The 25,947-nt window shown below is 43.0% G+C and overlaps 1 protein-coding gene across 7 annotated transcripts in view; it reads left to right on the top strand.

Moving 5' to 3' along the window:
* The window catches only part of DOCK4 (dedicator of cytokinesis 4), a 254,753-nt gene that overhangs the window by 105,856 nt on the left and 122,950 nt on the right, over window positions 1–25,947 (top strand). For all 7 annotated transcript variants that reach the window (XM_053407020.1, XM_053407021.1, XM_053407023.1 and 4 more), the window contains 2 exons: window positions 22,608–22,689; window positions 24,491–24,551. In XM_053407020.1, coding sequence (XP_053262995.1) covers window positions 22,608–22,689; window positions 24,491–24,551 — 143 coding nt within the window. The remainder of the gene's footprint in view (window positions 1–22,607; window positions 22,690–24,490; window positions 24,552–25,947) is intronic.

The raw sequence follows: 25,947 nt of genomic DNA on the forward strand, positions 1-25,947 counted from the left end.
ATTCTTGCCAAGCTCTGCTTCCTCTGCATTAAAAGCCATTAGTGGAATTTACGCTGCATTACAGCCACTACCTGCTGAGATTCCCCCCCCCAACCCACCCCCAGATTTGTTTATAATGGATATGTGCTTGTGTGATTTTTGGAAGTAAGACAGAGTCTTTGAGTTGTAAATAAATAAATCACTGGCTGTCTGAAGACAGAATGCCCATTATTAACATATTAGACTAAGCCTCCGTCTCTTATCCATTGTTGCACTCAAAACTACTCAGGATTTAGAACCACGAGGTCTATAAAATAGAATCAAAACCACAGGCATGCTGCCCTAATCCGTTCTTTGTCAAAGCAGTGGCAGTAAGCTTGTTCAGCTTTCTTGTTAACAGCAAACTTTGCCGTTGTATCTTGTTCACTAATCATCCTCCAAACTATTGTAAGGAAACATATTTTACATTTTTAAAAAAATTGTCAGCTTCGTTTATATATATATATATATATATATATATATATATATATATATATTCAAAAAAGAAGTCACAGAATATTTGTAGGAACAAAGCCTAGACTCCAAAAAGCTGCATGGCTGCTCCCAGTTGGATTGTTGATTATTTTCCTTTGAACAGCAGGCTCCAAGACCATATCGCAAACTGCTTTTGAAACTCCCTTAAGCTTCAAAAGGAATTTGCCGTGCAGCAGGGAGGATGCCATTTGAGAAATACAAGACATTAGCTTGGGCATGTGGAACTATTTGTGCTTTTGTTTTGGACTGTGCTCCTCTCACACACAATTCCCAGATAGATTTTTTAACTTCTTAAAAGTGCACCCCAAATTCTGATTTCCCCAGCATGTTAATTTGGTCTGGTTTTTGGAGATATTTCAGGGTGGCTACCTGCGGCAGGCCTCTGAGCTGAACCAGATGAGTTGATGGCAATAATAATAATAATAATAATAATAATAATAATAATAATATTTCCAGGGTAAGAATCAGTACTTCAGACTTCACTCCTATGCCTACCCACTTCACTGGGCAGATTGACAGATTGTGCCCTCCTTGACTAGGATATTTGGGGATACTGTGGTCTGTTGTGATTAATAATTCTTAATACAAAAAGTATAAGGAGGCTGTTGAAATTTTAGCCCTCCGTTTTTAATTTAAAAAACAACAAACCTTGCTGACTACACTATTTGTAAGCATTTTCTTTCTTTGGATAATGTTCTTTAAACAATCTGGAAATGCTTTATTGCATGGGTAGGCAAACTAAGGCCTAGGGGGTGGATCCAGCCCAATCACCTTCTAAATCCGGTCTGCAGACGGTCTGGGAACCAGTATGTAGAATGTGCCATTTTATTTAAAAGGCATCTCTGGGTTATTTGTGGGCCCTGCCTGGTGTTTTTACATGAACAGAATGTGTGTTTTTATTTAAAACACATCTCTGGGTTATTTGTGGGGCATAGGAATTTGTTCATTTTTTCCCTTCAAAATATTGTCCGGCCCCTCACAAGGTCTGAGGGACAGTGGGCCGGCCCCCTGCTGAAAAAGTTTGCTGACCCCTGCTTTATTGTTTTGAGAATTGAGGGAGGAAGCATGCAAAAAAAAATTTTTTATATAAAAAGGAAAACAACCTTCACTAATATTGAAAGGAAAAGGTGGCTTAATATATGGTTTCCAAAAGAGACACGAAGCCGTCTAGCCCCAGGCTGTAGTGAAAACCTGTAATTTCATCAGACTGTATTGTGGTATGCATGGAGACACTTAGCAGCTGGGTCCCTCTGACTGCAGAAAAAGAAAGCAGAGAGACAGATTGTGATTCATGTGAGAACAGCAAATGGGGCTGTTGCCTTCTCCTGTTTAAAGATGCAGGCATATATCACACGGACACAATTTATGGTTTAGTCTTTGACCTACGAAAGAGGGAGTGAAATACTTTCTTCTACCACTGGCACAAGTGTAATGGAGCAAATGAAACGCCTCAGCCAGGCCAGTAATGTGCCAGGGAGCTGACAGAAAGCAAATCAAGTGTGTGACGAGCCAGCAAGGATGTGTTGCCACGTGGAAGCCTCTTTCCTTTTTTTGCTGAAGTCACACTGTATTTACAAAGTATTCAGAGAACCCTCGATTAAAGGGGGCAGTTCAAACTTTCGGCAATATTTAATGATGACTTTCTTATTTGAGGAAGCTCGAGTACACGTTGTAGATTCTTTCATTTTAAATTCTCAGGCAGAAACGCTGATTGTATTCGAAGGCATTTGTGCCTCTTCCCAAGTTTGATGGTACAGGGGGGGAAAGATAGCTCAAAGTGATATACTTAGTAAAAAAAAGTTTCTGAAGTGAGGAAATGTGTATATCAAAAGATTAGAAGAGAGGATTTTATGTATCACTCTGTATACAGTGGTACCTTGGTTGTTGAATGGCTTGGCTCCCGAACAAATCGGCTCCCGAACGCCGCAAACCCGGAAGTGAGTGTTCCAGTTTGCTAACTTTTTTCGGAAGCTGAACATTCGACGTGGCTTCCAATTGAGTGTAGGAAGCTACTGCAGCCAATCGGAAGCTACGCCTTGGTTTAAGAGTGGTCGAACGGACCCCCCAGAACAAATTAAGTTCAACAACCAAGGCACCACTGTATCTGCTTCTTCTTAAAGCAACATAGAAAGTGGGTCTGGAGGGATGTAGCATGCTTGTTTTATCCTGCTATGGAGGTTAGGACCCAAACCAATGGGTTCAAGTTACAAGAAAGGTGATTCCGTCTAAACATCAGAAAGAGCTTTCTGACCGCACTGTTCAACAGTGGAACAGACTCCCATGAGAGGTGATGGACTCTCCTCCCTTGGAGGTTTTTAAGCATAGGTTGGATGGCCACCTGTCATGTATGAGCTAGTAGAGATTCCTGCTTTGCGGTGGTTGGATCTGATGACCCTCAGGGTCCCTTCGAACTCTACAACTCTATGATTCCATGTGTCTTAGGCTGGATTATTGTTTGCACTACAGCAGGAGCAGAGAGCCTGTGATCCTCCCAATGTTGCTAGACTACAACTCCCATCAATCCCACATGGACAGGGACTGATGGGAGGTGGAACCCAACAACATCTGAAGGATCTGAGGTTCTCCACCTGGGAGTTACACGTAGATGCTGCAGAAATATCATGCAGTGTAGATGGTAGCATGAATTTTGTGGTAATAGGTAGGCATCTGCCCTCAAAACACTCCTGCCATGAGAGTAGAAAGGCAGATGCAGAGGCAATTCATGAAGATGGACAATGGACCATGGACCAGTTTGGGATGAACACTTTCGGCATGACAACCGCAAAGTAGTGCCACTCAGTACTGATGGGGGCACTGCCACTTATGCAAACCAATGCTTGCTAATTATTAAAATAAATGTCTACCTCCTTTGGTGTTAACATTCTTACTAAACACATTTAGCATTTAATGTAACTGCAGTGGTAATTACAATGTAGGTTTATGTGGAACATAACAGTTGCTAATTAATGAGGCTTTTTTACAAGAAAGAAATATTATGCTAATCTTAATATCTACTGCCAAGTCTTTATGCTCCTTAAATCTTGAACACTGCAATCATTTGTAGTGTACACGTGAGGACCATGAGACCACGGCTGTTTTCAAAGTCCTTTTGATCATAGTGGGAAGAGAGCTAAGCATGTGTTGTATGTTGCAGCTGAAATGAATGTGACCCAAATGAACTAGGACTGAATCATGTCCTAAGACAGAGATAGTTCTGCTCATTAGTTCAAATCACACATGAAGATCCAAAGGATATTACCCTCTTTTAAGCTCCACAACTGCTAAGAATAATGGATTCTTCAGATTATCCCACTGAAGTCTGAAGGATGCAGCAGTGCTTCTGTTTTTCTGTTACAGAGAGTGTTGGTTTAATTGAAATGTACATAGTTCATACCCCGCAAGTGTCCCAGAAAAACTGGGATATCTTGTTTTTTATTGTGAGAGAACAGTGGTCATTTGGGTTGCTGTGATCTCTCAGGATTTCATGATACAATTGATACAATTCCTCCCCCCGTCCTTTTCAGGGCCACAATTTTGTGTAGTGCCATGCCCGAAAAAGTGCTGGGGGGGGGGGAACCATGGTGCGAAATCACGGCAGTCAAAATGGCTGCCATTCCCTTGCAACAAAAAACAAGAAGATAGTATCCTGGATTTTGACTTCAAAGTTTTGAAGGATATGCATAGCCATAAATACATACAGCCCATTGCCCTTCTGGTGGAATTATCTATCAATTAATTTAAAAACCTTCTGTTGTTTTAAATGTGCACCTGCAATGATGTAAGCAAATTATGTGGTCTATGGATTTTTGTGACATTTAGTTCCAACATTTATTGGAATAAACATCTACTATAAAATCCTATGTAGTTCTGAAATACACACATTTTCCTTAGGTAATGTAGATGTTGCCTTTAATAAATTGCTGATATATAAAACATAATCTGACACCAGAACCTATTTTACCATCTGCAATACATTGAGGTAGTTTGACCCCAGCCTTGCTTGAGGGCCCAATTACTGCATTTCTCAGATAAGACTGATTCTTTAATCAAACCTGCATTGATTTTTTTTTATCAGATCTTCAACAAATTCTGCTTATCTCTGTGCATTTTCAGAAACCCCACAAGAGGCAAAGTCAAGATTACATGGCCATGGAAAGAATAAAAGTCATTTACCATCTGCAATACATTGTATTTAAAATTATGATTTATTATCTACAATGCATTTTTTAGCATTGCAAGTAGTACAGTCTTTGTATACCATCAACCTTTGCTTCTATTTCAGTTGTATAGGGAGCAGAGCAGACACACAATAAGAAAATGATGTATTTGGGGTCAATTGCTGACTGTGGATGAAATGGAAATTGAACTTAGATTTTTCGGATGCAGATATTATCGACTAGTAGAGCTTTCATGTTAAAGCATTAAGAATAACATATAATTCTTGTCCAATTTTATTTTATTCTTTGGTAGATTTACAAAAGAAAAATAAAACAACAACAACACACCTATAAAGAAATTTTAGAAAGAGGCAGGATAAGATGCAGACACACAAAAAAAGACTCCTTGCACTTGGTGGTTGAGGCCTGATGAGCCTGCTGAGTTCTACTCAGTTGCAGCGAGTGGAACATAAGAGCCAGAGGAGAGAAAACTGTCATAAGAATATACATCTAGAAGCAATAACTCAGTGATGAGACCTAGGATTTTAGCTAGTAAATGAATCTGCATAGATTGGGTCTCCCCCCCTTCCAATTGTTAATGCATTCAATGCAACAACTAGCAACCCATTAAACTCTAAAGGCCTGACTTAAAAGGCTTGATGTTAGCCATCGCTTCTGGAAATTTGCTGTACTGTAGTATGGGCAAGGGGTTTCTTGCCTTTTCAAGCAAAATTTTGCTCCCGAGTACTAAAAAATAATTTATGTAATTTCTCCCAAGTAACATGAATAACTAGCTTGGAAATTCCTGGGCACTGACTGTGAAAGATGCTGCCGTGATAAGATTTTCTGCTCTATGTGTGTATTCCAGGTCTGTGTCAATATGATATCAGAGTTCTATTACAGCTGACTGACGGTTCCTGGCTCCTTCAATGTCAGGTTAATCTGCTGCTCTCTGTCAACTTAAACACTGTTTCTTTCATATATCACCTTGCCCGCAAATGCACACAGATATATCATCCATATAGACAGAGAACAAGATTTATTACGGGTGCATCAATGCATTTTCTTCTGTCTCAAAGAACTAACTTTGTTGTTTTAATATCTTCCTCTTAATACCTTTTTCGAGCTCTTGCTACTTAAAATTAAAACTTGATTTTTCTTCTCCTAGCTTTATTCTTTTGTTTTGTTTTAGATTAAGCTATTCTGATGCTTAAGGGACGCGGGTGGCACTGTGGGTTAAACTACAGAGCCTAGGACTTGCTGATCAGAAGGTTGGCGGTTCGAATCTCCGCGACGGGGTGAGCTCCCGTTGCTTGGTCCCTGCTCCTGCCAACCTAGCAGTTCGAAAGGACGTCAAAGTGCAAGTAGATAAATAGGTACCGCTCCGGCGGGAAGGTAAACGGCGTTTCCGTGCACTGCTCTGGTTCGCCAGAAGCGGCTTAGTCATGCTGCCCACATGACCCGGAAGCTGGATGCTGGCTCCCTCGGCCAATAAAGCGAGATGAGCGCTGCAACCCCAGAGTCGGCCACGACTGGACCTAATGGTCAGGGGTCCCCTTGCCTTTACCTTATTCTGATGCTAGCCCTTCTGTTCATTTATCAGATGAACCACATGGGCTGAGGTATGTCAAGAAGCAGAGTCAAGGGTAGGTCAGCAATAAAAAGTACAGTGTCAGTGAAGGTAACTCTTTATTCAAAGAAGCTAAAACAGTGCAGGCCTAGTAATCCTAACAGCTCTTCCTAGTAGGTCTTGCTCCAATGAGGCAGTTGCGAGGACTGTCAAACAGCTCTTACTGTCAGAAGGTTTTTCCTGAAGTTTAGTCGGAATCTTCTTTCTTGTAACTTGGGGCTGAAGCCCAGAGCCTCGCAGTCTGGTCCTCATCTCCACTGACCACTGAGGGAATGGCAGGTGTGGTCATCTGGGTGACATGGACCTGCTGGTTACCACAGCAACCATTCTTATTTAAAATAGGTTTTTTAGCTGGAGGAGGACTGGCCTGGCGTGTGCCTGGCCACAGATGCTCATTTTATTATTATTTACTTTAAAGTACCTTACAGTTTTGTAATAACAAAATGGTGCTTATTCCTTAACATGTTTATAGTCAGGACAGAGGAAGCAAATCCGTTTTCCTCCTGTGTCCGTGATGATGCTATAATTGATGAGAGTTTAAAGTTGCATATGCTCAAAGTGTTTCTTTCATTAGGGTTGGCATGCTGTGTGCTTTTGTTGTTGTTGTTTTGCTCTAACATAGCAGGAATGTAAAAGCATTTGTAAAAGCATGAAATGGTGGAGGGTGGGGAGAGAAAGAGAAATGCTAAAAGTTTGTCTCACAGCGGAAGTAAGATCTCCATAAGAGCATTAAGTCCAGGGTCTACAGTAAAATTACCTATCTGCACAAGAGGCATTCAGTTTATTCAGCACTGCTTTGAATAGAGGGAGGAACAGGGAATTCCCACAGGCTGCTTAACGTTGTTTCAGTAGGCCCAAGCCTAATTGCCTGATGGCTCGGAGGTCTGGGCAGGGTACTATTCCTTCAAGGAAGCAGTTCCCCAGCAAAAGTGGCACATGGTGTGAGGTAAAAGTGGGTCTTGGCTGGAAAATGCCAACACCCTTCCTTGCATGCTTTTCTACTCCTCTTGGTAGGTAATGTTTTGTGAACTTCTGTAGGCAAACCTTTGGTGAGATACCCACGCATGCATTCAGCATGAGCGGTAAATAGGTTTAGAGCTGTAAATATGCTTAGAAAAACATATTTAGGGGGAAAAAGAAAGGCAAGTAGTTTCTTGAGCAGCAAGCTCAGTCTCACAGAATGTGTTGCTGGGGAAATGGCTCTCTGTGCCGCGGTGGCAAAGAAACAGCAATCAATTTCGAAGGTGGCATTTTCTCAGCCTTAGCTCTGAAGTTTAGTTTATTAAATTTATTAATTGCTTCCCACAGGCAGTGTAAGCCCTGAAGTGATTTACAGAAATGAAGTAAAATACAGAGAATGTAATGTGTAATATGCTGCAATCTTCCTGATTGGCCCGTGCCTAGGATTTTGTTGTTTTGTTTTTCAAATCCCTGACATGGCAGTGAGCCACACAATTAGCATAATGTATAGTTAGGCCACTGGGACGTGGGTGGCACGGTGGGCTAAACCACAGAGCCTAGGGCTTGCCGATCAGAAGGTCGGCAGTTCGAATCCCCGTAATGGGTGAGCTCCCGTTGCTCGGTCCCTGCTCCTGCCAGCCTAGCAGTTCAAAAGCACAAAGTGCGAGTAGATAAATAGGTATCGCTCCGGCGGGAGCATAAAGAAGGAAGAGAAGAAAATGGTGATAAACTGTTTGTACATGCTTCATCTATTGTGTAACAGCACTTAACCGCCAGGTCGGCTGCCCTTCTGGGATGGTGACACTCCCCCTGGATCCAGTGGTCATACTGGAGGTGAAGGGTTTCCTTCAGGCCCAGGAAGTAGATTGCAGCTTTCCTGCCTGTTTGGCCAATGGCAGGCAGGCTGCAGCGCTGGCCCTGCCCCTGGAACTGTGCGGACTGAGTTCACTCTGGTCATACTAGATTTCCGGAGGGGGGGCAGTGGTGAGTATTTTTTTTCCTCCTGAAAACAGGATGGTAGACCAATTACCGTATTTTTCGCCCTATAGGACGCACCGGCCCATAGGACGCACCTAGATTTTTTTTGGGGGGGGGAAATAAAGGAAATTTTTTTATCCCCCCCCCAGCCCCCAAAATGGGTCCCAGAGCACACAGCTTCGGCATCGCTCTGGGAGCTTGTGGGGCTGGGGGAGGGGGAAGCCCGAGCTTCCCCCGACCCCAGCCCCCAGAACGGGTCCCAGAGCGATGCCGAAGCTGCGCGCCTCTGGGAGCTTGTGGGGCTGGGGGAGGGGGAAGCCCGCCGCCAGCCTCCAAACCACGTCGGGAGACAGCGGGATGGCGTGCTGCGCCTCCCCGCTGTCCCCCGAGCTTGTGGGGCTGGCGGGGGGAGAAGCACGCTTCTCCCCGCCGCCAGCCTCCAAACCACGTCGGGAGACGGCGGGATGGCACGCTGTGCCTCCCCGCTGTCCCCCGAGCTTGCGGGGCTGGCGGCAGGGAGAAGCATGCTTCTCCCCGCTGCCAGCCTCCAAACCACGTCGGGAGACAGCGGGATGGCGCGCTGCACCGACCCCTCTCGCTCTCCAGGCTTCAGCGAAAGCCTGCATTCGCCCCATACGACGCACACACATTTCCACTTCATTTTTGGAGGGGGAAAAGTGCGTCCTATAGGGCGAAAAATACGGTAAGTTTCAGAACCTCTGATCTATAGTGTGCATGATGAACAAGCACAAATACATCTTTAAACATCTGTACACATGAAATCTTGCTCATTCAGGGTTCCCCTAGACCAGTATTTCTCAACCTTTTTCTGACTGTGGCCCCCTTCCAACCTTATTTCTTTCCTCCCCTGTCCTACCAGTGGAAAGGTAGCTATTTTGTTTGTAAATAGAACATGTTTTATTTATAATTTTTATAATTATATAACTTATATAATTTCACCTGTGGCCCCCTTGGAATATCCTGGGGGGCAGTGACAGATTTACATATAACCCAAACAAGCTATAGCTTAGGGCCCCACTCTCTTGGGGGTCCCCAAAAAAATTAAAGGGAAAAAACCTGGATGTACATTTCCAGAATATAAGATAAAAAACAAATAAAATAAAACCTACACACAGCAACCGTGTTTTGTGTTGTGTAGGCTCCTATGATGTAAGTAATGGGCCCCGCCTGCTAGCTTGCTCCCTAAAATATCACTGGTTTGCTCATTTCTATATATAGGGTGCCTACCTTCCTAATGGACTGGTTGCATGGCAACATGTGCAAATGGCTTTAGATACCTATTAGGTCCATAAATTACAATATAGCATATATTCAGCACAAAAAACAGTGACAATTTGTTGTTGACAAAGGAAAGCTGGACCAGTAGCTTAGGGCCTCATCAAACCTAAATCCGGCCTGATGGGGGGTCCCAAGGAGCCATATTCCCCCCCCCCCCAGTTGAGAAACACTGCCATAAACATATATACAATTTAAAGATAGCTATCTGTTTGTTATTCCTACTTCACATGTTTGCTGAGGAAAGCAGCAACGCACACATAGCAAACATGTTTGCTGGCTAAAATGTTTCAGTGCCATCCATCAGGCCCTCTTGCCCAAGACGTAGCTGCATATGTCAGGGCTGAGCTTAATTAAACTGATTGGGGAAACTTGTTTGGAAGCTTCTGTTTTGTTTTACTAACTGCAGGTAAGCTATTTCTGGCAGCTCCTCTTGGTAGTTGTCAGCATCTGTAGTGTAAGCAGACATGATTTATAGAGCGTGAAAGAGGAGCTAGGTGGATATGCGATATTCTTTGTCTCAGCTGCTTAGTCAAAAACCTCCTGGTACTTCCTGTCTTTTCTCCCCAAACCACAAAATTGTATTCTGATGCTCTTGTTGGACAGAAAGGGCTCATTCGTTTGGTTTTGACCTGCGGGCAGTGGACCTTTTTCGTAGTGAATTTTTGCAGGGAATTTGCAGAAATTTGAATATTCTGTTGCATGGGGAAGATGCCTTTCACAAAGGAGATGAAATACAGACCTTAATTGAGATTCATGGAGAAGGGGGAAATATTACAGCTCAAAGCAGTGACCCATATTTTTCATGCCTGATTTATGCTCCAGCAAATTGCAAAGTAGCCTACACCTGCTTTCCTGTTTGCAGTTGACACTTTGAATCCCCTAGTGCGAGGAAGAGTAGCGTGGCATGCTTATCCTTTACATCATAGAACCCCTTTATCACCTGATGTTATATACAATGCATAGGGATGGGGACTGTGTCATAGCCTACCAGCAACCTCAAAACATTTACTGGCCTCACTCTCCTGGCCTCCATGGGTTCAGCATAAAGTGACAACAGTCTGTATATGTAGAGAGTCTGTCATTCCCTACCAACATGGAGATGTTGGAGCCTGGACCAGCAGGCATATTAGATAGTGTCACTGAGAAGCTCTGGTGATATTTACTATTCCGAATTTCAGTTTCTGCTTCATTCATTTCATATTCTCCAAAGCAGACACTGGCACCCCAATTCATTCATTAGAAATCATTTAAACAGTAGCCAAAGCAGAAGTGCATTTTTTTGGTGCCAAGTAACAGTTACAAAGGGACGCAGGTGGCGCTGTGGGTTAAACCACAGAGCCTAGGACTTGCCGATCAGAAGGTCGGCGGTTTGAATCCCTGCGACGGGGTGAGCTCCCGTTGCTCGGTCCCTGCTCCTGCCAACTTAGCAGTTCGAAAGCACGTCAAAGTGCAAGTAGATAAATAGGTACTGCTCCGGCGGGAAGGTAAACGGCGTTTCCGTGCACTGCTCTGGTTTGCCCCAGAAGCAGCTTAGTCATGCTGGCCACATGACCTGGAAGCTGTACGCCGGCTCCCTCGGCCAGTAAAGCGAGATGAGCGCTGCAACCCCAGAGTCGGCCACGACTGGACCTAATGGTCAGGGGTCCCTTTACCTTACTAACAGTTACAAAGTAAAAAGATATTTATTTTTTTTTGCACCAAAGCATATTGGAAAGAAGTATTTCTTTGTTGCATTATGCCATTGTGTAACCTGAGCCCTTTCCCTCTTGGTGGTTTAGTGTTATGTCAAACCCCAGTTTGCTGTGGTTTATTTGAAACACCTTCAAACTATTGGTTATGTTACAACAAGCCATTGGTAAGATTAACCATAGCTTTGGGTTGGGAGGTAATGCTAAACCATGGTTAGTAAAAAAAAAACATTCCCATCATGATAAGTCATAATTTGTCTGAGTCCAGTCCCAAGGTAATGTCTTTCCCTGGGGTCATATCCATTGTGAATGCCACTTGTAGAACAGGGCTTCAGTTTGTTTTCCTCCCTTTGCACCACACAAAATATGCTCTGGGGTGTCTGTCCTGACTTCCACTCATGGGTATAATACTTGGACTCTCAGCTTGATTATTACCAAGAGGGGTACAAAATTCTGCATTCATAATTGTGTGATGGATCTGCAGTTTATTGGATCTGCTGTATGCCAGCCTAGAAGGACCACGCCCATGACCTATTTAGGGTTTATAGGACTGAATCCAGCCCCTTTACCTTCTTTTCATGCAAATGAATTGGCATAGTTCCAAAACCAGTCAAAATACTGCAAGATTTTCTTTGTTGGCTAAGAGCAAAGGCCCATCTGGTCTATCAGTCAGTGCTCTGTACTAGCCAATCAGAGGTCTATGGAAAGATCTGACAGGTTATGAGGAAGGTAACTAAAACCCAAGCATCTGAAAATCACTTCTTTTTATCATGTGCTGCTCCCTGATACAAATTGTTCCTATTTATTCTAATATCCATTAATATTTCTATTGTCATTCAATCTGTACATTCCTCTTTAGTTGCAAAGCAATAAATTACAGAAGTTAGTCATGCAGTGCATGAAAAAAAAGTTTTCTTCTCTGTGTTGTGAACCTATTGCAAATGTCATTTGATGACCCTGAGATCTACTACTTTGAGATGGAAAATATTTTCTCCTTTGTCCTCCAGACTGTTAATTTTATGAGCTTTTATAAAGCTATGCTCCATCTTCATGACCCATAAACGTAATCTTTCTGTGCTTGAGCAACCCAAACTGCACATCGTACTGAAAACTTAGGTACATTAGATGTGCTACTTGGATTTGTAAGTGAAGATTGGATGGATATTTGTAACATAGAGAGAGAATAAAAATGGCAATGGGATTTATTCATTCTGCTTAGTCTGAATATAATTACTGAATTGTTGCCGGGACTGTAGGAGCTTAATTACAAATTGAAAAATAAATTGCATAAACCTGCTCACAGCAGGTTTCGTTATAAAGAGTGAATGAGGTCAAACATGATAGGGCTGGTTAGATGAAGAATTAGAGCTTCTTAAAGATGCTTCTCCGTGATAATATCCCACAGAGCTATGTTACTCAGACAACATAACCACATGTGGACGCGGGATTGCACAGGTCTCTTGGTTCCGTGGGATTTTACTTTTATTTTGAAACAGAGTTTAAAAATACAGGCAACAATACACACATACACGCACTAATGTGAGATTGTGAAAGGAGGTGATGCACATCTAAACAATTCCTCTAGCATAAGGACGTTTAGCTGCACAATGAAGATAAGAATGTGAGAAGAGCCACTGGCCCCATCTAGTCCAATATCTTGCTCTCCCAGTGGCCGACTGGATGCTTACGGGGTTCCCACAAGCAGGACCTAAGTGCAACACCGCTCTTCCCTCCTGCGGTTTCCAGCAGCTGGTATTTAGAGGGACATTGCTCCAACAGTGGAGGTAGGACATAGCCTTCATGGTTAGTAGAATCTGTCCAGTTCTCTCTTGTTCTTAAGCCTTTCTCCTGGAAGGAATAAGGAATCCTTTTGTTGACCAGCTTGCATTCATTTCTTCAGGGTTTCTCCCTTCCCTGCCCCACCACCACCTTTCTTCTTCTGAGTTGGACTGTGTATACCATATTTCACCTGTCACTTGTTTAGGAGCCTAAAGTGACATCGGATGACATTATTGCAAAGGAAATAATTTGTTCTTCCTGCAAATATCTGATTGGGAAAGGAATGGGTGATTCACTTTGGGCAGCTATAGGGAAAACCTGATTTGCTTTGCTTTTGAAGTTTTTTTCGGGGTTAGTATTGTGAGTGCCACATTCGTTAAGAAAGACCTCTTAAGGTTGCAGTCCTGTTCTTGTTTACCTTGGATCAATCTACTGTAAACTCAACAGGCTTTAAGTCTGAGCAGACTTGCATAGGATTGTAGTATTTCTTTCAAACAAAATAGGTTTAGAAACTTACCTGCTTAACCATAAGGTTAGCCTGTATAAACAATTCTGTTGTACGTGAAATTTCCTATTATTTCAGTTACATGTTATCAAAACTTTATTTTTGGCCTGCTTTAAAAAATAAAAATAGAAAGAGGGACAAGTAGTCATTTTTGCATGATTTGGGATTTTGTTTCTCTGCTGCATTTTTCAGTTGTGGAAACTGAACATCCTGTTTCTTCTCCTACGATCTTACTGCATTCAAAATAGAAATGAAGGTCTTAGCACTGCAGCACTAGTGAACAGAGAGCTATAAATAATGCTTTGCAGCATTTTAGTATTTTTTACTCTGAATTATGTTTGCTTAGCCTGGCTGTGGGTGGTTTAGAGGAAAAGAAATCATGCTTGCTTGTAGCAACCATATTTGCAAGTGAGAAATTTGATCAGGAAAGGGTTGATATGAGAACCTTACTGCACTGGATTTCCTCTCTCCACTATGCACACACACTTGTTGAAGTGCTGGCTGGTGGAAACATTTCCTGTTGCATTTTGTTGCCGTATAGATTTTCTGTATTGCTGATGCTATTCTTAAAATTATATTGTAACATTAGGCTTTATTAGGCTTCTGTAATTTTATTGCCTCCCCGAATTGTACTGTTGGTTTTTAATGTTGCATCGTGCCTCAGCTGCCTTCAGGCAGAGAGGCTGTCAATTAAATTCCTTAAATGAAAAAAAGGAAGCGGCAAAAGGGGGGAAAGAGGTATTGGAAGCAAAGCAAAGGTGTTACTAAATTCGACATGGGCTCCGTTCAGAGGTCAAAACATCTTTTGGTAGCATAGAAGCCAACTCCTAGAGGCTATGGGGGCTTTGGCTCCCACAATAAAATATTTGAGGGGGCTGAGCCCCCACAAAGTTGATAAGCATTCCCATTCAAATGGTGCATGTGCACTGCATCATGTGATCAGTTATGTGGGGCAGGGCTTTCCTGGGTCCCCACAATATTTTATTCAAGTTGGCACCCCTGTTGGGTAGCCTTGTCTTCATGCTGCAACTTTGAAACATAACATGGTGCCAAGAATAAACTGAAGCATTTTTGCCCACACACTCGCCCACCAAAACACACAGCTTAGAACTGGTGAAGGCTAACAGAAGCATGCATGCTTACTCTTTCTCCATGCCCTCCTGGGGGGTTGAATCTCTGATCAGGCTGTGGCCACAAAGATGATCAAGTGCACTTCTGTTGTCTTCTCCTACCTTAGAACCATGAACAGGTGCTGGGTGCATGAAAGCTTGCCTCTGCTACTGGCTAGGGGTTGTCATCATCATCATCATCATCAATAATAATAATAATAATAATAATAATTTTATTATTTATATATCACCCATCTGACTGGGTTGCCCCAGCCACGCTGGGCGGCTTCCAACAAATACAAAAGCATAATAAAAAATTCCTGAAACAGGGCTGCCTTCAGATGTTTTCTAAAGGTTGTGTAGTTACATATTTGCTGTGCAGGAAACACTGATGAAATGTCGGTGTTTCCCTTGGCAGTTGTAATGTATGGAGCTGCCTTCAGCAGCCGCAAGTTGGCATGGAAGTCTGTTAACTGATGTTATTTCTGGAGCTGATTCTACTTCTGCGCCTTATCACAACCCCCTTAAGCTGTTCTGTTATCCAGCCATAACTCTCTCCTCAGCATTCTTTTCATCCTCTGTGTCTTGTAATTGGTGTTAATTTGGTGATGTAATCAAGGTTCACATTTGCACTTTAGCAGCCCAGCGGGTCAGGGAGCAAGGCAGAACCAGCGATAAAAGACTCAAGGTTGTAACTGAAGCAAATCAATCATTGATGATAGACAGTGCTTTTCAGAGAACAATATTCATACAGAGTATTATTAGCTTTGCAAAAAAGAAAAGCAATGTAAAGGGGGAGATGTACTGTAGCAATGAAGTGCTTAGCTAATAATGTAGATTAAGAGTGGTGCAAGATTAGCACCAATCAGTCAGAGTTTAGTATTGCTTGCTCCTATCCTAACCAAAGATTTGGCCTCTTCAGTCCACCTAATTATGAAACATAATTTCTAGGTTTTGCACCATATACTAATTTGCACGTTTTCTAACACAGCTGGCTCATTCATTTGTATCCCAGCTTTCCATAGTAAACCATGCTCAAGGCGACTCACAACAATAACAAAATGTAGCAATATGAGTCATGAACAATAGAGCAATGAAAATACCTCATATTAATTAATATACCATATAAATAAACAATCCACTGGTAATTCATAATAAGGTCTAACAATAAACACACCATGTCACTCAGAAAGAAGCAAAAGTAATGCATATCCACAACTAAAACTTGACGCCAGCATCAAACCTCCCACTTTCCCGAGCAAGAGATGCAGCCTTTGTAGCTGGAGTCTGCCCTTTCAAGCCAGGTGACTAAACAAAAACAAGACACACTAAAATTTTGGAATAAATGGTTGCCAAGCCAGAGCAGTAGGTCACAGATATTGTTGTCCTCAGCTGGGTGAGAGTGCAAGAAGAAGGCAGAAGAGAGCAATGAAAGGAGGCTCTGAATGAACATCCTTTATTCCAATCGGGAACAGAACCAGCATTTTCCCTCCTTTACAACCCTTTCATTACTTACATTCTCTCTTGAGATACAGAAGGCACTCCCTATCCACAGGTGCACCAATTCCTAGAGGCCGAGCCCCCTCAATATGTGCATGACATCTCACGCATGACATTGCATGGCGTCACATATGGGCCTTGTCAATCGTCTTATGAAGATGGCACCTCTGCCTATCCATACTTCATTGAAATAACTGAAGGTATTTTTGTTTTGACAGACTTTCCCAGCTGAATGAAAATGTATTAGCCCCAGCATTGGTACTGTTTTTTAAACCTATCTTTTGGTGCCTGTTTTCAGTAGCATTTAAAAAATAATTTTAGCCTTTTTTGTATGTTTGTAAATCTCCTTGAGAGGAATGTAAAAGGCGATCCATAAATAAATAATAAAAATTCTATTTTCTCTGATGATGTTATGGTTCCACAGTTGCTCAGATGCCATTGTCATTATCTTTAGCATCTTCACACCTAATGATGTTTGCTTTAACCCCATCAGGTTCTCATCCCCCAAGATGCCAATTTCTCACATAACTACTGTGTCTGTGATCCAGCAACAGTTCCAAGCAGCTTGCCCAAAAAGACTTGTCTTTTTCCAGCATTGTCATCCATTTCAGCCCATCATCACTGCTCTCACATTTGCTGAAATTGGCTAAAATTGATGGTTCCTTAGGCCTAGGAAGGACAAGCTTAACAGTTGGTTTTGATTTTCTCTTTAAAATGAGTGGTAAAAAAAAATCAAAACATGTTGTTTAGACAGGAGGTGCCAAGTAGATGCATCGTTATTGCTGTTGCCGAGGAATAAAAGGACAGATTGTGAAGTGAGAGAGAGAGAGAGAAAGAAAGAAAGAGGGAAAGAGTGCTGTGCTGTCTTGCTGCTAAAACTTATCTTTAACTTTGACATGTTTTGGCCATGAACTATGAATGCTGACTTAAAGGAAATCAAAGCCAGTAAGGGATGCCATACCTATCCCACCCATCTGGTTAGTAAAGGAAACAGTTTTTGAATCATAAAATAGTAGAGCTGGAAAGGACCACAAAGTTCATTTTGTCCAACGCACTGCAATGCAGGAATCTTTTGCCCAAAGTGGGGCTTGAACACACATCTCTGAGATTAAAAGTCTCATGGTCTACCGACTGAGCTATCCATCTAGCTTGCTTACTTACTTGCTTGCTTTCTCTCTGTTGTCCAACCTTCACAAAAAGGCCACAAAGCCCCAGGGCTTCTTCTCCACATGCCCTTGACAGGATTTCACACAGAGTCCTTCCTAGCCTAAACTGGAGATGCCCAAGACTAAACACCGGACCACCGCTGTGTGTTCCACCAGAGAACTACACCCCTCAAAAGTTATCTGTTTGTTATACATAATCGACTATCCCATGTGCAGTTTCTGCTGCTGAACTGCACCACTTCAGACTGCAAGTGAGGAATGAAAGGTTCAGAAATTTCCCTTGTATAAAATGTTTCCGCCCGCATGCCAAAATCTGCATGGCAAGGAGATGTGTTCTGGTATATCCTTCTCCCTCCCTAGTATGCTAGTTTTTGTTTGCACGTCATGCAGAGTTGTTTCCTCCTTTGCCCCAACATGCCAGGGCATTCAGAAGTTGGATTTCCCACAGGCAGTCTGAAGTGGTGCAGTTCAGTAACAGATAAATCACATTTTGTGTCTCTAAACTTTCTCACATTTGTGGAATTGGAGTACATAATAATATGGCAGGTGTGCATAGTTACTCTCCCTTTCCCACAAGATGTGAAACTCCTGTTTAGCGGTTAAGCATACTTCTGTAACATTCTAAGCCCTTTATTTTCCCGATATTTGCCCAAATAATTGAGTTTCTCATTCCACCTGTACATTGATTTGGAAGACAATTGGGAGAGAGAGAGAGAGAGAACAGGGGTCAGTAACCTAAGGCCCATGGGCCGGAAGCAGCCCGCGGAGGTTGTTTGGCCGGCCCACGAGCTGCCCCCAAACCGAGCCGCCTGCTTGCATGCTGTGCTAAATTGCATCCTGTGTTGTGGGTTGGGTACAACTGGTAAGCCACAACACCCGATTGGTAGGTCCCTCGAAGCTGGGTACAATCTGGCCAATGGGACACAGTTCAAATGGTTTGAGGGACCTATTTATGCCCATGCCCATGACCCAGAGCTTCCTCTTTCGGTGCGTGCATTTGGAACACCCGCCCACCTCTCCCTGCTTTTAGGGCTTGTTGTGCTTGACCTTGCTATGCCGTTGTGTGTCATCTGTCATTGGGACAGGGGCATGGCAGGAATTTTCCCCACTTGGCTGATTGGCTGTTGCCATTTGGGTTTTGCCTGCCATGTAGCAAATCGTCACAACTTGTAAGGTTGCGGATAGGCTCTGGTTCAGGTGATAGGGATGGGAGAACGCTCGCGCCATCCCTATGTGTAGGGTATTCCATTAAAGGAATCCAGGGACTTGATGGTTTGGTCAACCCCTGTGAGGGGGTTGTGCCCGTGCCTGAGTCCAGGGGGACATTTGGGTGGTAGAGTTAGCCCGTTCCCGGCTTTCCACTTATCCAGGTGTTCACCTTTGGCTGACCTATGCTGGTGCCCTGGGTCAGCGCTACCTGCAACGGTGCAGGGAGCTAGTCGAACCAGAGCCTATGCAACCACTCACTTTCTGTAATCAATAAAGTTGTGGCCTAAATTCTGCCGAAAACCAAACCAAAAATTTGAGTCAAGTGTGAATTTATTTAGGGGGGAGGTTTATGGGTCTGAACACGCAAACCGGCACAGCGTGGCACAGGGACTCGCTTCCGCGGCGCCGGAAATTGCATCTGCGCATTCGCAGATGCCAAAAATCACACCTGCACAGACATAGACGCCAAAAATCGCAGGCACGCGTGCTCACGCGCACACGCAATCCGGCCCACAGAGGAATCTCTGTGGGACCGATCCGGCCCAGGCAAGATAAACCTTGCCGACCCCTGCTCTAGAAGGTGAGAGAGATGAACAATGAACATGGATCGGGTGATAATAAGCTAGAAGTTTGTGATGGGAGATGCAACTTACTACAGGAGGGTTTTCAACAAGTTTTTTCTTTTAAACACACTTTAAAGCAAGCTTGCTAAGTAGGTGGCAGACAATCAGCTAAATATATATTTAAGTGCATGTTTTTAATTTCTTCAACTTGCAGAGGCCTGGGTTTTGTCAGGTGAGGGGGGTTACTGGTGACAGTCTAGAAATGTGCTAGCTGAGATATTTTTAGTACTGTGGCTGATCAGAGTAGAGCTTACATTTGAGAATGTTCAATTAATTTTACAACGCACATGCATAAATTCATAGAAACACATTGCGAAGTAGAGCGCATCATAGGCATTCACAATAACTGTTCTTGATTTTGGTGACAGAGTTGGACAGATGAACATAAAAAGGAAAACACGTCAGGCAAATATCCTAAAAAGTGCTGTTCTTCTAGCCATCAGCTTTTAATCCAGGAGTGTGATTAATGCTAGCATGCATCTCATGGTGTATTGGTCACTATCTTTTCAGCATCTCACCCTGCAGAGCCACAAGTTAGATCAGGGGTCAGCAACCTTTTTCAGCCGTGGCCAGTCCACTGTCCCTCAGACCATGTGGTGGGCCAGACTATATTTTGGAAAAAAAAAATATGAACAAATTCCTATGCCCCACAAATAACCCAGAGATGCATTTTAAATGAAAGGACACATTCTGCTCATGTAAAAACATGCTAATTCCCAGATTATCGGCAGGCCAGATTTAGAAGGCGATTGGTCCGCATCTGGCCCCCAGGCCTTAGGTTGCGTACCCCTGAGTTAGATGGAAAATTTGCTTGTTATGTATGGATAAAGGCAACATTTACATAATCTTATTTGTTCAAAGTCCCGTTTCAAAGTGCTAGTTTTGACACTAGGCCCATTTCCATGTGCCATCTCCAAAGAAGGCCCAGAGGATAGAAGTGACAGAACAGGCCCTCTATGGAATGCTTTCCTGAGGGAAGCCCACCAGAGACCAACATTGTCATTGTTTCTGTGTCAAGCAGCACTGCTGTAATTCCTGAGGAGCATTTATGCAGGGAGGGGGGGAGTTACTAAACTGTGTTCCCCAACAGTCAAGATTTAGTGCCTTTCCTTCTGGGCCACCAGCATGTGACTGTGGATTTCTTCAAGCTTTGGAGACTAAGCTCTTCCATGGTTCCAGCTTGGCTGCAGTGCCAACCCTGCCACCTGACAGAGTGAGATCACCCCAAGGACCAGCCTCTCTATACCCAAGATGGTTACCAGGCACCCTTGGGCCTGGTACTCCAGCAGAAGTGGCCAATGTCCTTGGTGCCCCCCCTCCATTCTTCCCTCACCCTGGCCTCGTGATCTGAGCAGCACCAGGGAGCTGAATCTAGCTACTGTTTTAATGCTGGTGTTGTAGCATAGTTTTGAGGAATCGTGTGCTGTTTGCCCTCTCGAACCTGGAACCAGTTCTGACTCCTGGCCCTCAGGCTGAGCAACATTTCCCCCGTGAGAGGATCCTGCCGATATAAGATCCTGTTCTTCTATTCCTCCCACATTCTTGCTAAAGGAATTTGGCCTGCATGCCCTGGACTACACTTCCTGCTTCTGATCTTTGGCTGCTGCTTAGAGAAGTTGACCCTTGCTTGTCCTGGACAGTGTTGTTCACCTCTTGGCCCCTTCAGACTGATGGTCACCTCTCCACAAACTTGGAAACCCAACCACTTGGGGCCTGATTTCCTGCCTGATGTCGGCAGTTGCCCCCTCAGCAACAGGAGAATTGAGCTGCATCCGTTTCAGCTTGTTTTAAAGTGAACCACAGCAGCCAAAGTACCCCTGATGCCTGCAAATTTCCTAGTTGGAATATGAGCTGGTGAAATTAAACCTGCAGAACGCAGCCTGTGAGAGTGTGATCTTCCTGAATTGCTGCTGGTTCAGCCTTGGAGAATTATATACTTGTACTATTAGTCCTTCTATTGTGCTTGCATAGATGTTCTCGTTGCTATTTTTGTCATTGCATATGGAAGACAGCATATGTGTGGCAGTCGCTCAGCCTTGGCAGAAGCCAAGGAAACAGCTGAAAAAGCTATAGTTAAAAAGGAATGTATGGAGTGATCTCTTATGTATGATGGGATTTGATGGTAAGATGATTGGAAGGTACAGCAAGTGAAAAAGAAAAGCCTTGTGTGGGGAGCCTGCTTTTTCTCAGTCTTAATTATTTGATCCTACTGACATTTGTTTTCTGTGGTAGCGGCTAAAATTAGATGTCAGTTTCTTAAAATTGATGCTGTTTATGGCAAAGGTGATGAACAACTGCTGGGCCACGCTAATGCGATGCAGTCTTGTGTGTGGTTTGTCTCTGTTCATTTTGTTTTACAAAGTGTACCAGGGCAAGCTTCAAGCTAAAGCAGAGGAAAGGGGCACCACTCATTTTTCCCCTTTAAAAATTGTATGTGGGTGTGTGTCTCTGTGTGCCCCCTGCCTCAACTGTTTTTGCCCTTCAAGGAAAACCTAAGGAAACTCATATCTTTTCCTATGCAGGATGTGAAACAGATGGGGGCTTTTTAAGCTGAAAACAGGATGAGGGGAGCTGATTAAAAATCTCCTTCCTCACACCACTCTTTTGTGGGCTTGGCCTTGCCATGAGGCAGTGAAGCAATTGCCTCAGGTTGGCATATTGGGGGATGAGCAGCTGCAGCTGGGAGATTGGGAATTATGTGTGCCAGAGAACCTGTCTTACAACCACTAACCTAGCTTGCTGCTGTCAAGTACAGAGTAGGTTGCTAACCAATGCTGAAGTAAAATTTTGTGCCAGTACATGGAATGGTGAGGAGGGGGAATCTCCATCCTTACATGTTCCTGAGATAGCCATTTTTGGAGAGACAGTCCCCTGCTCTTTAATTTGTAGCACCCACAGCTTCATTTTGTAAGATGTAATTTCACAGAACATCACAGGTGATATTTTGGCTTCTAGAATGACGTTAATGTCTCTCTCTCTCTCTCTCTCTCTCTCTCTCTCTCTCTCTCTCTCTCACACACACACACACACACACACACACACACACACACACACTATTTTGGATGACCAGTAATGTTTTTCTTACAAACTTTGTGATTATGGCCCTTCTGATTGACCTAATATCCTATATGTGCTCATAACTTCTGAAACATTAGCTCTGATGTGTTTCCCATTTGCTAATTTAATTAAAGTACTTTAAAGTGTCTTTAAAGATCACATCTGGCTTCAATTTAAAGTCAACATTTCTTGAAACCATTGCACCATTTCCGTGGAATTCTAGATTTTCACTTCAAATAAGCTCTCTTTTGCCACACAGCAAGAAGGTTTAACTTCTTTGCAGCATCAGCTATGAATATTGGAAATGTGTGCTGTGGAAACAGTGACAAAAACATGTTTACTCAGATGTGTTAGATGTATTTTCTCCTTCCCCAATATGTCTAAATTGTTTTTAATATTGCCCATTATATTACATTGCTTCTTTTCTTTTACAGCGAGAGATTTTTCTTAAAATTGAATCGGAATGGTTTGCCAAAATGTCCAGAGAAGCCAGAAAGACATTGTTCTCTTTTTGTGGTGAGTGGGTGTTTATTTTTGTCTGCATTTGGTAATTGCAAAAATAAATAAATCAAGACTTCGTTAATGGGGTTGCCTCCTTGCTGGTAACCCAGTTGTAGAAATAGAAAGCATACTACAAAGCACAAAAGAGTGGGCATAATTGTGCAGACTTATCATACATTTTGTCCAGCATCCTTCCACTGGGTACCAGCAACTGTGCCAAATAGGTATGACAGCCACCTTGATAACTTGAATGTGTGTTTCCTTTCTGTATCTTACTTGCCAAATCAAAGAAATCTCTTGCAACCTAAGGTTACACAAGTTCAATGGGGCTTCTTTCTGGGAAGCAGACTTAAAACCACATTTTAAGAAGTAAACCTCATTTGATTTCTGCAGAACTTGAGAGCCAGTCCAGTTTAACAGAGCGGGTTACAGGAAATGGGTTATATTGATTGCAAGATGAATATACTCATTCCAGATTTCTTGGGCAGTCCTTTATTGACTTCCGCTTACCCCATCACCAATGGTATTCCTTGTCTTCAAGGCAGTAGAACTTCACATGTTACAGCCCTTTTGATATTTCACAATACACTTGCCATCTTGAAATACTGTGTCAGGTTCTGAGTGCCACAATTTAGGAAGGATATTGACAAGTTGGAATGTGTGCAGAGGAGGACAACCAAGGTGATCAAGGGTCTGAAAGCCAAACCTTATGAGGAATGGTTGAGGGAGCTGGGTATGTTTAGCCTGGAAAAGAGGAGACAGAGAGGAGATACAATAGGTAAAGGTAAAGGTAAAGGGACCCCTGACCATTAGGTCCAGTCGTAGATGACTCTGGGGTTGCGGCGCTCATCTTACTTTATTGGCCGAGGGAGCTGGCGTACAGCTTCTGGGTCATGTGGCCAGCATGACTAAGCCCCTTCTGGCAAACCAGAGCAGTGCACGGAAACACCATTTACCTTCCCGCTGGAGCGGTACCTATTTATCTGCTTGCACTTTGACATCCTTTCAAACTGCTAGGTTGGCAGGAGCAGGGACCGAGCAACGGGAGCTCACCCCATCACGGGGATTCGAACCATCAACCTTCTGATTGGCAGGTCCTAGGCTCTGTGGTTTAACACACAGCGCCACCCGCGCCAAACCTTATGAGGAACAGTTGAGGGAGCTGGGTATGTTTAGTCTGGAAAAGAGGAGACAGAGAGGAGACACAGTAGCCATCTTCAAATAGGGCTGTGACATGGAGAATGGAGCAAGCTTATTTTCTCCTGCTCCGGAGACTAGGACCCAAACCAATGGATTCAAGTTGCAAGAAAGGAGATTCTGGCTAAACATCAGGAGGAACTTTCTGATAGCAAGAGCTGTTCCCACAAGAGGTGGTGCACTCTCTTTCCATTTCCAAACAGAGGTTGGATTGCCATCTGCTATGTGTGATCTAGTTGCAATTTCTGCATTGCTGTGGGTTGGACAAGATAACCCTCGGGGTCACTACCAACTCTACAATTCTATGATCATGCATATGTGATGGATGGGACACACACTAGTTTCAAAATCCTGCATGGTACTAGCCACAGTTCAGCAATGTTCTGATGTAAGTATGGTATACACCATTGGTGCTTTTAGGTTTAAATCTTAAACACACACTAGTTCCAGTGACACAATGGGACTTATTTCTGAACAAACATTTCTGTGAGTCAATCAAATATATTGAAGCTATCACCTCCTTGTTTCTTTATTTCTTAGACACAAGTAAACTTAGAAAAAGTATACAGTAATAACACAACAAAAATTAATAATTGTAGACTGTTCTGATTCTCTACAGGACTTGGGAAGCAGTGAGCTCAGGAAAGACATCTACATCACTGTGCACATTATACGGATTGGTATGTACACTTGTTTCCCCAAAACCTTTACGTAAGAAGATGTTAGATAATGTGATAATTTCAGGCCGCGTGTTTTCCCTGTGCAATGATGGTTATCCTTATTGTCACTGCTGCTGGGCCACCACTTAGCACTCGGGATGCCCTACATTGAAATATTAATAATACTTTCAGAAAGGATTCTTCTCATGTAATAATGCTCAACTGTGGTTTAGGGCCATGGTTCTTTAGCATTACAAGAATGAGCTGCAATGAGCTTTGCATATGACTTCTCCCTTCCTCCCCGCTCCTCCTCCAGTGAGGCCACAGTAAAGAGATAAGAAGCTTCCACTTTCATTTTATAGCTCACCCTTAGTTTAATATGTCTTACAAGCAGTGCTTTTTTTCTGGGGGGACGCAGGAGTACACATACCCCTAAACATTTTGTGACTCTAAGTTCGGCCTCATTGAGGGGCAGTAGTTCAATATGAGTAGAAAAATGAGAGTACCCCTAAACATTTTTTGAAAGAAAAAAAGCACTGCATACAAGCCTTAGCCTATGCTTAAGTTTCAACTAATTTCAACTAACTATGGTTATTTGAAACACAATGAACTACAAGTTGGTTTGTTTCTACTAACCCTAGTTAAGATTTACCACAGTTTGTTGGGGCTGGAAAAACCAGGGTTAGCTAGCCCAGAAACAACCTCCAAGCTACTTTAGGTCTGATCTAGATAAGTATTTTGTGGTAATATTGAGAGTAGAGAGAGAAATTGATATATTTATTTTAGATATTTCTACAGTGGCTTTTGGTTTTAAAAGCTCTTTAAAAGCAAAAAAAAAAAGACAATAAATGTAACAAACAAAAAATCATCAGGAAAAAAGCTACATATCTGGGAGGAAGGTTCTAATTTACGCTTCTCTCTGACATGCCATTTTTCTGTGTGAAGGGATCTTTTTTCATGAGAACACTAAAGAAAAAAATATATCCTGCTTGCCATCTGAAGTGATGGATCCACAAGATAAATTATTTATCTAGACTAGGTTTTGGAAGTAGGAGGAGGGAAAAGACACACTGATCGAAATTAACAATGGATCTCATAAAATTGCTTGGGAAATGGCCACCAAGCAGCCAGCCTTATTTGGTCTTCTGCCCACACAAAATCATTTTCCTATGCTTCACAGATAATTTTCCTTAAGAAAAAAGGCACATTACACCATGTACCAACTGTAATGTGTGGGAAATGTACAGTGGTACCTCGGGTTACAAACACTTTGGGTTATAGACTCCGCTAACCTGGAAGTAGTACCTCAGGATGAGAACAGAAATCGTGTGGCGGTGGCGCAGCAGCAGCCGGAGGCCCCATTAGCTAAAGTGGTACCTCAGGTTAAGAACGGTTTCAGGTTAAGAATGGACCTCCG

Source organism: Podarcis raffonei, chromosome 10, assembly GCF_027172205.1.
Source record: "Podarcis raffonei isolate rPodRaf1 chromosome 10, rPodRaf1.pri, whole genome shotgun sequence".
NCBI lineage: Eukaryota > Metazoa > Chordata > Lepidosauria > Squamata > Lacertidae > Podarcis > Podarcis raffonei.